This window comes from Hyla sarda, chromosome 3 (assembly GCF_029499605.1).
Source record: "Hyla sarda isolate aHylSar1 chromosome 3, aHylSar1.hap1, whole genome shotgun sequence".
In the NCBI taxonomy this organism is placed as follows: Eukaryota; Metazoa; Chordata; class Amphibia; order Anura; family Hylidae; genus Hyla; species Hyla sarda.
Window position 1 is genome coordinate 28,259,285 of NC_079191.1, and position 14,224 is coordinate 28,273,508.

A 14,224-nucleotide genomic window follows, 5' to 3' on the forward strand; every position below is an offset into this window, starting at 1 on the left:
ACTTGTATCATTTCTTGGTGAAAAATTCAAACATTTCATTAAAAATTTTGCATTTTTCTAACTTTGAAGCTCTCTGCTTATAAGGAATATGGATATTCCAAATAAATTATATATTGATTCACATATACAATATGTCTACTTTATGTTTGCATCATAAAGTTAACATGTTTTTACTTTTGGAAAACATCAGAGAGCTTCAAAGTTCAGCAGCAATTTTCCAATGTTTCGCAATATTTTCAAAATCGAAATTTTTCAGGGACCAGTACAGGTTTGAAGTGGATTTGAAGGGTCTTCTGGTTAAAATTACCCCATATATGACCCCATTATAAAAACTGCACGCCTCAAAGTATTCAAAATGACATTCAGTAAGTGTGCTAACCCTTTAGGTGTTTCACAGGAATAGCAGCAAAGTGAAGGAGAAAATGCTAAATCTTCATTTTTTATTTTTTTTTAATTTTTTTTTACACTCGCATGTTGTTGTAGACCCAGTTTTTGAATTGTTACAAGGGGTAAAAGGAAAAAAATACTCTCAAAATTTGTAACCCAATTTCTCTCGAGTAACAAAATACCTCATATGTGTAGGTCAAGTGTTCGGCGGGTGCACTAGAGGGCTCAGAAGCGAAGGAGCAACAATTGGATTTAGGAGAGCGAGTTTTTCTGAAATGGTTTTTGGGGGGCATGTCCCATTTAGGAAGCCCCTATGGTGCCAGGACATCAACCCCCCCCCCCACATCGCACACTGTTATGGAAACTACACCCCCAAGGAATGTAACAAGGGGTACGGTGAGCCTTAACACCCCACAGGTGCTTGACAACTTTTTGTTAAAGTCGGATGTGTATTTATTTATATGCCAAAGGGGAACAAATATAAACGATTAAAACTAAAATCCTACATGGCTGACAAATGATGTTAAAAGAGCAACAAACAACAACAAAAATTGCCTTAAAAATATTCAAATCTGATGGGTCAGCTATAGCATTTAAACAGTACAAGGAGCTTAATAAAATCTGGAAAAATGTAATAAAAACAGCAAAAATTCTAAACGAGAGACAGGATTAGTTTAGCTTTCTTTGGCCACCTAAATATTTTTTTAGATATATAAATACAAAAAAAAAAAAAAAAAGGACAGAGCATGTAGGACCCCTTAATAATGATAATGGTGAGGTTGTCACGGGCGATCAAGAGAAGGCGGAGCTACTGAATGGGTTCTTTAGTTCTGTATATACTATGGAAGAAGGAGCTGACATTGGCCAGGTCAGTGCTGGTAACACATCATGTAATGTACTGAACTGGCTTAATGTAGAGATGATACAAGGTAAGTTAAGTAAAGTAAATGTAAGCAAATCTCCAGGGCCGGATGGACTACACCCAAGAGTTCTTAGAGAGGTAAGTTCAGTAATATCTGTACCCTTGTTCATGATATTTAGAGATTCTCTGGTGTCTGGTATTGTGCCAAGGGACTGGCACAAGGTGAATGTGGTGCCAATCTTCAAAAAGGGCTCTAGGTCTTCCCCAGGAAACTATAGACCGGTAAGTTTAACGTACTGTCCCTCATAGACGTCTGACAGGTAAGTTAAGGTCTTTAGGCTTGGAAACTTTAGTTTGTAACTGGATTGAACACTGGCTCATGGATCGTACCCAGAGTGTGGTGGTCAATGATTTGTACTCTGATTGGTCCCCGGTAATTAGTGGTGTACCCCAAGGTTCAGTACTGGGCCCGCTGTTTAATTTATTTATCAATGATATAGAGGATGGCATTAACAGCTCTGTTTCTATCTTTGCAGATGACACCAAGCTTTGTAGCACGGTACAGTCTATAGAGGATGTGCATAAGTTACAAGATGACTTGGATAGACTAAGTGTCTGGGCATCCACTTGACAAATGAGGTTCAATGTGGATAAATGTAAAGTTATGCATCTGGGTACTAATAACCTGCATGCATCGTATGTCTTAGGGGGGATTAAACTGGCAGAGTCACTGGTAGAGAAGGATCTGGGTGTACTTGTAGATCACAGACTACAGAATAGCATGCAATGTCAGGCTGCTGCTTCCAAAGCCAGCAGGATATTGTCATGTATAAAAAGAGGCATGGACTCGAGGGACAGGGACATAATACTCCCCCTTTATAAAGCATTGGTACGGCCTCACCTGGAATATGCTGTTCAGTGTTGGTCGCCTGTTCATAAAAGGGACACTGCAGAGTTGGAAAGGGTGCAGAGACGCGCGACTAAACTAATATGGGGCATGGAACATCTTAGCTATGAGGAGCGATTAAAGGAGTTACAATTGTTTAGTCTTGAGAAGAGGCGTTTAAAGGGGTACTCCGGTGAACACCTTTTTTCTTTTAAATCAACTGGTGGCAGAAAGTTAAACATATTTGTAAATTACTTCTATTAACCTCTTAAGGACCCAGGACGTATGGGTACGTCCTGGGTCCCGGTCCTGCGATATAACGCGGGGGTCACACGGTGACCCCGCATCATATCGCGGCGGGCCCGGCGTCATAGTGAAGCCGGGACCCGCCTCTAATAGCGCGCCACGTGCTATTAACCCTTTAGCTGCACGCTCAAAGCTGAGCCGCGTGGCTAAAAACGAAAGTGAAAGTTGCCAGTTAGCTCAGGGAGATGTTCGGGATCGCCGCGGTATAATCGCAGCATCCCGAACAGCTGTAGCACAAGAGGAGGTCTTCTTACCTTCTCCTGTGCTGTCCGATCACCGAATGAGATCCAGGCTTGAGCATTCAATCGCCGAAAACACTGATTGATCCATTCCTATGGAGATGGATCAATCAGTGTAAAAGACCAGTTAATGCAATGTTATAGCTCCCCCTATAGGAGCTATAATATTGCATAAGAAAAGTGTAAAAAAAATCATTAACCCTTTCAATTATCCCTTCCCCTAATAAAAGTTTGAATCACCCGGCATTTCCAAGAATAAAAAAAAAAAACAGTGTAAATAATAAAAATAAACATATGTGGTATCACCGCATGCGGAAATGTCCGAATCATAAAAATATACTGCTTTTTAAACCACTCGTTCAATGGCGTACGCGCAAAAAAAGTCCAAAATAGCGCATTTTTTATCACTTTTTATACCACAAAAAAGTGAATAAAAAGTGATCAAAAAGTCTGATCAGAACAAAACTGCTAAAAACTTCAGATGACGACGCAAAAAATGAGCCCTCATAGCACCCTGAACACAGAAAAATAAAAAAGTTGTAGGGGTCAGAAGATTACCATTTTAAATGTATAAATTTTCCTGCATGTATTCATGATTTTTTTCTGAAATGATACAAAATCAAACGTATACAAGTAGGGTATCATTCTAACTGTATGGACCTAGAGAATAAAGATAAGGTATCATTTTTGCCGAAAAATGTACTGCGTAAAAACGGAAGCCCCCAAAACTTACAATATATAGTGTTTTTTCATCAATTTTGTCGCACATTGATTTTTTTTTTCCCGTTTCACTGTAGATTTTTGGGTAAAATGACTAATGTCATTACAAATAAATCCAAAGAAAGGGCAAAATAATACCAATATATTTAAAGTCGAGTGTGTTAATGACTAACAATAAATCCTATATACACACACTAGAACACCAATTTTATACATAAATAGTAAACTTTATTGAGAACATCATTTGATAAAAACAGTTAAAAGGGACAGTTTAGCCAGACAAAAAGGAGTTGGTAAGGCAGGTAGTATATTGTTGGTTAGTATAAATGCGAAGATGCAAAACATGACAGTTATTCCTAACTACAGAGTAGGGCCACCAGTATAACAGTAATTATAAGTTACACATGACAGTCATGTAAAAAATTGCACCAAAAAACAAAGCTAACCTAAATAAGGAGGTCACTGCATGAATAGCCTCCAGCGAGTGGTCAGGAGAAAGGGGAAAGGCAAGTAATGGTGTGCAATTGGAGCACAAAATCTCAGCATTACCATAAGGCTTCCCCACTCACAAAGCACAGGCTGGGAGACATAGACAGTGTACCTACCTACACAACACCAGTACCCCAACGTCGTTTCGCCGTTTGGCTTCCTCAGGGAGTATGACCAAGTCTAGTTTGTGGGGATATATATACACAACATACCAGCCAATAGGGATTTATGAGTAAATAATTCATATACAATTCACCTGGTTCGGTGACATGGTCCCGGTACCTGGCGCCATCTTGGTGCGCATCGCGCATGCGCGATGACGTGGTGCGTCCACCATCGACATCCCGCGAGACAGAGTGAGTAATCCGCGCGTGCGCGGTGCGCACCAAGGATCGAGATATTAACATCAGAAAATACACGAGCGGATATCATAGCATATCCTACCCAGGATAATCAGGTAATAATAAATGCAAGAAAAGAGCGCCATTGAGAATAGAAGAAACAGGAGATAAAAGAAAGTAAAATGAAGAGAACAGAACACAGAAGAAAACGCACCGCACATCTATGAATGTGTCAGGCTACAAAATATATCCAAAAATATGTGTAAATATGTGTAAAAAATAAGTGTATAATGGATTATACACTTATTATATTTTTTACACATGCTAATCACTCACCATACACTAGAACCAACTACCCATGATTAATTTTCACCTTATATATGAATTGTTATCACACATACCACATACCCCTCTTTCTTTCTTTTTCGTTTTGTATTAGCGAGGGTTTCAGCCAGGAAAATAGCAATAATATGCTCATTATTTTGATTGTGTCACCTTTTTTGCACTATTTTTCACATTTTTTTATGCATGTTTCACCTATACTCACCTGCACCTTTAGTGGCACGTCTCACTATTTAATTGTAACAAAGAGAAAATATAAAAAAACTTTTGCTCCTGGAACGGGGTTTGAACCCCCAACGGGGTGTGCCTGGCCGTTACACTGCCTCTACTCTATGAATGGCCTGGATATATTTTGTAGCCTGACACATTCATAGATGTGCGGTGCGTTTTCTTCTGTGTTCTGTTCTCTTCATTTTACTTTCTTTTATCTCCTGTTTCTTCTATTCTCAATGGCGCTCTTTTCTTGCATTTATTATTACCCGATTATCCTGGGTAGGATATGCTATGATATCCGCTCGTGTATTTTCTGATGTTAATATCTCGATCCTTGGTGCGCACCGCGCACGCGCGGATTACTCACTCTGTCTCGCGGGATGTCGATGGTGGACGCACCACGTCATCGCGCATGCGCGATGCGCACCAAGATGGCGCCAGGTACCGGGACCATGTCACCGAACCAGGTGAATTGTATATGAATTATTTACTCATAAATCCCTATTGGCTGGTATGTTGTGTATATATATCCCCACAAACTAGACTTGGTCATACTCCCTGAGGAAGCCAAACGGCGAAACGACGTTGGGGTACTGGTGTTGTGTAGGTAGGTACACTGTCTATGTCTCCCAGCCTGTGCTTTGTGAGTGGGGAAGCCTTATGGTAATGCTGAGATTTTGTGCTCCAATTGCACACCATTACTTGCCTTTCCCCTTTCTCCTGACCACTCGCTGGAGGCTATTCATGCAGTGACCTCCTTATTTAGGTTAGCTTTGTTTTTTGGTGCAATTTTTTACATGACTATTATGTGTAACTTATAATTACTGTTATACTGGTGGCCCTACTCTGTAGTTAGGAATAACTATGTCATGTTTTGCATCTTCGCATTTATACTAACCAACAATATACTACCTGCCTTACCAACTCCTTTTTGTCTGGCTATACTGTCCCTTTTAACTGTTTTTATCAAATGATGTTCTCAATAAAGTTTACTATTTATGTATAAAATTGGTGTTCTAGTGTGTATATAGGATTTAATGTCATTACAAAGTAGAATTAGTGACGCAAAAAATAAATCATATAGAATTTTAGGTGAAAATTTTTAAGAGTTATGATTTTTTTAAAGTTAAGGAGGAAAAATTGAAAATGAAAAAACGGAAAAAGCCCGGGTTTTAAGGGATTAAAAAATCTTAATCCTTCCTGTACTTATTAGCTGCTGAATACTACAGAGGAAATTCATTTCTTTTTGGAATGCTCTCTGATGACATCACGAGCACAGTTCTCTCTGCTGACGTTATTATAATAAGAACGCTTAATTTATTGTTGTCCTTAGTGGGATTTGAACCTAAGTCTCAGGAGAAATTGGGTTACAAATTTTGGGGGTCTTTTTTCCCCTTTTACCTCTTGTGAAAATAAGAAGTAAAGGACAACACCAGCATGTTAGTGTAAAATGTGAAATTTTTTTTTTTTTTACACTGACAGGCTGGTGTAGCCCCCAACTTTTCCTTTTCATAAGGGGTAAAAGGAGAAAAAGCCCCCCGAAATTTGTAACGCAATTTCTCCTGAGTACAGATATGTGGCCTCAAACTGTTTCCTTGAAATACGACAGGGCTCTGAAGTGAGAGAGCGCCATGCGTATTTGAGGACTAAATTAGGGATTGCATAGGGGTGGACATAGGGGTATTCTACGCCAGTGATTCCCAAACAGGGCGTCTCCAGCTGTTGCTAAACTCCCAGCATGCCTGGACAGTCAGTGGCTGTCCGGAAATGCTGGGAGTTGTTGTTTTGCAAGAGCTGGAGGCTCCGTTTTGGAAACACTGCCGTACAAATATGTTTTACATTTTTATTTGGGGGGGGGGGGGGGGAGAGTGTAAGGGGGTGTATATGTAGTGTTTTACTCTTTATTAGATGTTAGTGTAGTGTTTTTAGGGTACATTCGCACTGGCGGGTTACGGTGAGTTTCCCGCTAGGAATTTGCACTGCAGCGAAAAATTTGCCGCAGCTCATACTTGAAGCAGGAAACTTGCTGTAAACCTGCCCGTGTGAATGTACCCTGTACGTTCACAGGGGGGGGGGGGGGGGCAAACCTCCAGCGGTTTCAAAACTACAACTCCCAGCATGAACTGACAGACCGTGCATGCTGGGAGTTGTAGTTTTGCAACAGCTGGAGGCACACAGGTAACAGAACCTAACTGGAGGTTTTCCAACCAAACTCCGTATTTTCCAACCAGTGTGCCTCCAGCTGTTGCAAAACTACAATTCCCAGCATATACTGATCACAGAAGGGCATGCTGGGAAATGTAGTTGCGTACCTCCAGCTGTTGCATAACTACAACTCCCAGAATGCCGCGGCAGCTGTTTGCTGTTCGGGCATGCTGCGATTTGCAGTTTTGCAACATCTGGAGTGATACAATTTAGAGACCACTGAACAGTTATTTCCAAACTGTTGACCTCCAGATGTTGCAAAACTACAACTCCCAGCATTCCTAGACAGCAAACAGCTGTGTGGGCATGCTAGGAGTTGTAGTTTTGCAAGATCTAGAGGGCAGTATAGAGATCACTGTGCAGTGGTCTCTAAACTGTAGACCTCCAGCTGTTACAAGACTACAAATTCCAGCATGCCCACACAGCAAACAGCTGTCTGGGCATGCTGGTAGTTGTAGTTTTGCAACATTTGGAGGGCTACAGTCTAGCGACCACTATCGTGGTCTCAGACTGTAGCCCTCTAGATGTTGCTAGGCAACTCACCGGCTTCAGTCGCATCCAGGGAGCCGTCCTCTTCAGTCGCACACCGCCCGCAGATCTCCGTCGCCGCCCGCCGTCGCTCCACTGCCTCCGGACGGGTAAGTCGGTCTTCGGCGCCGCTCCTCTTAATTTTCCCCGTTCTGGCCCACCTATTGTGGGTGGGCAGGACGGGGAAAACTAAAGTAAACCCGCCCGCCCCGGATCTGCTATTGGTGGTCGCGTCTAGACCACCAATAGCAGGGATAGGAGGGGTGGCACCCGTGCCACCTCACTCCTATCTCTTCAGGGGGATTGTGGGTGTCTTAGACACCCGCAATCCCCCTTAATATTCCGGGTCACCGGGTCACCATAGACCCGTAATGACCCGGAATCGGCGCAAATCACAAGTGTGAATTCACTTGCGATTTGCGCCGATCGCCGACATGGGGGGGGGGGGGGGGTCTAATGACCCCCCTGGGCATTTGCACGGGGTGCCTGCTGATAGATATCAGCAGTCAACACGGTCCGGTCTCCGCCCGGCGGGGACCGAAATTCCCATGGGCGTATGGATACGCATTTCGTCCTTAAGTACCAGGACGCAAGGGCGTATGCATACGCCCTTTGTCCCCAACAAGTTAAAGGGGGTTATCCAGGAATTTTTTTTTTTTTTTATTTAAATATCAACTGGCTCCAAAAGTTAGATTTGTAAATTACATCTATTAAAAAAAAAATCTTAATCCTTTCAGTACTTATGAGCTTCTGAAGTGGAGTTGTTCTTTTCTGTCTAAGTGCTCTATGATGACACGTCTCTTGGGAAGCGCCCAGTTTAGAAGAGGTTTGCTATGGGGATTTGCTTCTAAACTGGGTGGTTCCCCAGACACGTGTCATCAGAGAGCACTTAAACAGATTTGTATCAGTACTTTATGAGCTTCTGAAGTTGAGTTGTTCTTTTCTGTCTAACTTTCCGGAGCCAGTTGAATTTGAATGAATGAATATATATATTTTTCCTGGATAACCCTTTAAGTAAAATAGGTAAGTATGTAAGAAAAAGGACATAGGATACCTCCCAGCGAGGGCACCCGTGTAGCATGAAAAACAGATATACTTTGTATATTCTACAGCAGTACTGTCACCCAAAAACTAAGAAAAAAAGAAGAACAGAACATAAGATGCTATGCATAGGGATAGCATACAGATGCGAAATTGGAATATACTTCTATCAAACAGAGTGGGGTAAATGTTCATACCGTGGCCTAAGGTGTAATAAGGCATAGCAACCAGGATTGAGCAAGAATAGAGACTTGCACCACAGTACGGACAGAGCCGCTTGTCATACCAGCAGTCAAGTGGTTGTAGATCAGTTGATGCAGAGTTTGTTAGGTGGAGCAGTATTGGAGTCCTCCAGTGAGGGGGATCAAAATATATTGATTTCCTAATAATTTTTAATGAGGTTGGACCTACACAGGATTGTGGGCCTTATTTTTTGTTCACTTAGTTTTCCGAGCTTCAGACCTGTTCCTTTCAGCCCTTTATGGCTCAAAGAAACAGCCCAATATACAGTGTGTGAACATAGCCTGAAAGGATGAAACACCTACCATATCCCTCGGAAGTTTTCGAAGTCATTGCTGTGCGTGGCCTTCCAGAGAATTCTTCAGCGTGGTTGATAAGGGCATCTTTAATTGTGTCGTAACCACACAGGATAACAAACTTCTGTGTGCCAAGATGGACGCTGAATACTGTCCCATACTTCTTTGATAACTGAAAGCAGAATTTACAAAAGACCCAACTTTATAAAAGGCCATGTTGTGTTGACTGCAGGTTAAAGGAATACTGTAGTAGAATATAGCTTTATCCCCCAGCCTCCATTATTTTCAGTACAAGCACTATTTTTTCTCTGGCTATGCTCGATCCTAAAAAATAAAAAAATAAAAAAATAAAAAATTAATTAATAAAAAAACAGGCTTCACACTGCCGGAGAACACCGGCAGGTGTTCTCCGGCAGTGTGAAGTCTGTTTTTTTTTTTAGGATCGAGCATAGCCGGAGAAAAGTTAATGGATTTCCATATACTTATTTCAAAATGGATTTTAGGTCACAAAGAATAGAGAATATCAGGTATGGGCGCCAATCAACTGAAGGTTCCATTTACATTTATTCCAACGCTATTATTGTGGTACACAACGGAAAAACCAGCTGATCGGTATACAAATGTATACCGCCACATAACACGCCAGATCCACTGAATGCAGAGTAAGACTATGTTCACACTGCGGAATATCTGTGCAGAATTCTGACGCAGTTTTCTGCGCAGACAATCCATTTCAGCGGAGTCCTATTGATTTCAATAGGATTCTGCCACACTTAACATGGTGGGATTTCTGTAGCAGATGTTTCTGCCGTGGAAATCCCGATTCCTGCATCCACAGAAAGACTAGACATGTTGGAAATGCATTGCTGTCTTTGAAATGGCACATTTCCAAGTGATGTATTTCCCACCCTAGGCTTATACTTGAGTCAATAACTTTTCCTGGGATTTTGGGGTGAAATTAGGGGCCTCGGCTTATATTTTGGTCGGCTTATACGGTATGCTGAATGTCCGCCCATGTTTGCCAGGTGGACATTTCGCACATTTTTCCTGACGTGAACATACCCTAAGCGTACGTTCACACGCACGGATTTTTTTTGCGGGTTTTCCACTGCGTATTTGAAAGTGGGCGGGCTCTTCTTCGCTGTCCGTAGCAGATTTTCCGCGTTGGAATTTACGCTGCGGAAAATCTGCCACAGTCCCTACTGACGTCAATGGGGCTTGCGGCGGATTTTCCGCAGTGTACATTCCGCCGCGGAAAATCGGCTACGGACAGCCAAGAAGAGCGCGCCCATTTTCAAATACGCAGCGGAAAACCCGCTAAAAAATCTGCGCGTGTGAACGTACCCTAAGGGTGCGTTAATACGTGCGTATTGTTGCTACAGAAGATTTTGTTGTCCATTGACTTCAATGAGGAGAAAAATCTGCTACAGCAAATCTGCAGCAGAAAATATGCATGTGTGAACGCGCCCCAAGACTATATTCATATGGCAGAATTTTTTTGTGGAATCTGCTGAAAAAAAGTTCAGCTTTGAAATTCTGTAAAACTTACTGAACATTGGGGGAGATTTATCAAAACCTGTTCAGAGGTAAAGTGGTGAAGTTGCCCATAGCAACCAGTCAGATCGCTTCTTTCAAGAGGCCTGTGGAAAATGAAAGCAGTGATCTGATTGGTTGCTATGGACAACTACTCCACTTTCCTTTTGCACAGGTTTTGATAAATCTCCCCCATTGCGATCATAACCATAAGTGAGACCCCTTTTTGATATTTGCTAAGGGGGGTACACTGTATGCTATGGAGTCACACAGAAGTTTAAAGATCAGAACCTTCCTAAATGACCAAGTTCTTTTTACCTCCATGAATGATTTTTGAGGTTTCCGTGTATCGATCATGTGCAGGTTTCCAATAATCGGTAAAGGTTTGGGCCCAGGAGGAAGATTGGCATATTTGTTCTTCTTCTGACTCTTATATACACTGGCCACAAATAGGATGACCACAACAGACAGAAGAACCAAGATGGCTTCCATTGTGTAGGTCAAACCTAGAAGTAAAATATAAGATGTACAGGATGAGCAAACAAAGCAGCTAACACTTTACTCCTATCTATTAGTTCATCTGGAAATAAAAACAAACTTTGTAAATGGGAAGGATCTCCAAGTAACTGTTTTATTAATTACTAAGTTGTCATGTTATGATTTACTGTAAGTGCCCATGCACACTGTAGAAATCCAGTCAGGCAGCCTGCTATTATTTTCAATGGGGTTCTGCTGCACCATGCACACTGTAGAATTTCAGCAGAGGAAAAATCCACTGTGGGAATTTAAATTCCAGACTCCCCCCAAAAAAAATGAGCAGGTTTATTCTTTCAACGGAAATGTATTGCAATAAATGAAGATGGAGCATGTCCGAGCGGTCCTAGTGCTCACTGATTCTCTGGGCAAATATTCTCTAGTGTGCATGGATCTAAAACACATGGGTATATTTTTAGTAATTGCTGTTCTTTCTGCTTCTGGAGCCAAACATGTCACACTGCGCTCAGCTTATTGACGACCACAACAATGTCCCACCTCTGCTGGTGACAGGCTAAGCGGCAGTGTCAGGTGTATATCATTTTATTTATTTTCATTATTTTTTTATTAGTATTTTTTTTATATTACTTTAACAGTATATACACATACACACACACAGTGATCCCCCGACATACGATCATTTCAACATACAATGGCCTTTTAGAGGCCATCACATGTTAAAGGCAGCATCAACATGCGATGCTTTTATATGTCGGGGCCATCGCATAATCGGCTATCCGGCAGCGCTGACTGCTTCAGCTGCCACTGGATAGCCATTTACGGTGCCCCGTGTGCTGCGGTGACCATCACTTACATGTCCCCGATGTTCTGAGAGGCCATCGTATGTTGAAATTATCGTATGTCGGGGCCATCGTAGGTCGGGGTGGGGGGGGTCACTGTACACACAGTCATGGCTGTAAATGTTGGCACCCTTGAAATTTCTCAAGAAAATGAAGTATTTCTCACAGAAAAGGATTGCAGTTGTTACGCCGAGCGCTCCGGGTCCCCGCTCCTCCCCGGAGCGCTCGCTACACTCTCGCTACTGCAGCGCTCCGGTCAGATCCACTGACCCGGTGCGCTGCGATACCGCCTCCAGCCGGGATGCGATTCGCGATGCGGGTGGCGCCCGCTCGCGATGCGCATCCCGGCTCCCGTACCTGACTCGCTCTCCGTCGGTCCTGTCCCGGCGCGCTCGGCCCCGCTCCCTAGGGCGCGCGCGCGCGCCGGGTCTCTGCGATTTAAAGGGCCACTGCGCCGCTGATTGGCGCAAGTGGTTCTAATCAGTGTGTTCACCTGTGCACTCCCTATGTATACCCTGCACTCCCTCGCCGGATCTTGTTGCCATTGTGCCAGTGAAAGCGTTTCCTTGTGTGTTCCTAGCCTGTGTTCCAGACCTCCTGCCGTTGCCCCTGACTACGATCCTTGCTGCCTGCCCCGACCTTCTGCTACGTCCGACCTTGCTTCTGTCTACTCCCTTGTACCGCGCCTATCTTCAGCAGTCAGAGAGGTTGAGCCGTTGCTAGTGGATACGACCTGGTCACTACCGCCGCAGCAAGACCATCCCGCTTTGCGGCGGGCTCTGGTGAAAACCAGTAGTGACTTAGAACCGGTCCACTAGCACGGTCCACGCCAATCCCTCTCTGGCACAGAGGATCCACCTCCTGCCAGCCGGCATCGTGACAGCAGTAACACATGTTTTGCTATACACGTGTTTTTCCCTTTCTGTATATTGGGGAAAAATAAAAAATAAAAAGCAAATTGGACATGTCACACCAAACTCTGGGCTGGGCAAAATTATTGGCACCCTTAACTTAACCCCTTAAAAGGGCTCAGCGTTTTTCCGTTTTTTTGCATTTTCATTTTTTCCTCATCACCTTCTAAAAATCAAAAAAACAACGCTTTCAATTTTGCACATAAAATTCCAAATGATTGCTTGTTTTTTTGCGCCACCAATTCTACTTTGCAGTGGCATTAGTCATTTTACAAAAAAAAATTCATGGCGAAACGGAAAAAAAATTCATTGTGCGACAAAATTGAAGAAAAAAATGCCATTTTGTAATTTTGGGGGCTTCCGTTTCTACGTAGTGCATTTTTTCGGTGAAAATGACACCTTATCTTAATTCTGTAGGTCCATACGGTTAAAATGATACCCTACTTATATAAGTTTGATTTTGTCGTACTTCTGGAATAAAAAATTAAAATCATAACTACATGCAGGAAGATTTATACGTTAAAAAGTCTCATTCTGACCCCTATAACTTTCTGACACTGATGCTCCCTGAGTCTGCAGGACAGCTTGAATATCTTTGGAACTTGTTTGGGGTTGCTTATCCACCATCCGGACAATCCTGCTTTGACACCTTAAATTTTTCTCTTCCATCCACGCCCAGGGAGATTAGCTACAGTGCCATGGGTTGCACTTCTTGATAATGTTGCGCACTGTGGACAAAGGCAAATCTAGATCTCTGGAGATGGACTTGTAACCTTGAGATTGTTGATATTTTTCCACAATTTTGGTTCTCAAGTCCTCAGACAGTTCTCTTCTCTTTCTGTTGTCCATGCTTAGTGTGGCGCAAACAGACACACAATGCAAAGATTAAAGTGAACTTCTCTCATTTTTATCTGCTTTCTGGTGTGATTTTTTTATTGCCCACACCTGTTACTTGCCCCAGGTGAGTTTAAAGGAGCATCACATGCTTGAAACAATCTTATTTATCCACAATTTTGAAAGGGTGCAAATCATTTTGTCCAGACCATTTTTGGAGTGACATTATGTCAAATTTCCTTTTTTTTTTTTTTACCTCCCTACTTTTTGTTTAGTTCCAATACATAAATGGAATAAACACGTGTATAGTAAAACATGTGCATGTCACTGGAAGCCTTTTCAGTGAGAAACACTTCATTTTCTTAAAAAAAATTTGAAGTGTGTGTGTGTGCGTGTGCGTGTGCATGTGCGTGTGCGTGTATTCCCCCCCATTTAATTCTAAATGTAAACATATTTATATACCCCCCCTTTTTATTACACCAAGCCCCACATTAGTGTGAACAGATAACTAAACTCA

At 42.5% G+C, this 14,224-nt stretch overlaps 2 protein-coding genes across 9 annotated transcripts in view; one reads left to right on the top strand and one right to left on the bottom strand.

The window, feature by feature from the left end:
• The window catches only part of LOC130361225 (serine/threonine-protein kinase SBK1-like), a 613,716-nt gene that overhangs the window by 409,463 nt on the left and 190,029 nt on the right, over positions 1-14,224 (top strand). The window lies entirely within an intron of this gene.
• The window catches only part of LOC130361219 (cytochrome P450 2B4-like), a 45,251-nt gene that overhangs the window by 26,432 nt on the left and 4,595 nt on the right, over positions 1-14,224 (bottom strand). For all 3 annotated transcript variants that reach the window (XM_056563952.1, XM_056563950.1, XM_056563953.1), the window contains exons 3-4: positions 10,947-11,134; positions 9,105-9,267 (exon numbers count right to left, since the gene is read on the bottom strand). In XM_056563952.1, the coding sequence (XP_056419927.1) occupies positions 9,105-9,267; positions 10,947-11,134 (351 nt within the window). The remainder of the gene's footprint in view (positions 1-9,104; positions 9,268-10,946; positions 11,135-14,224) is intronic.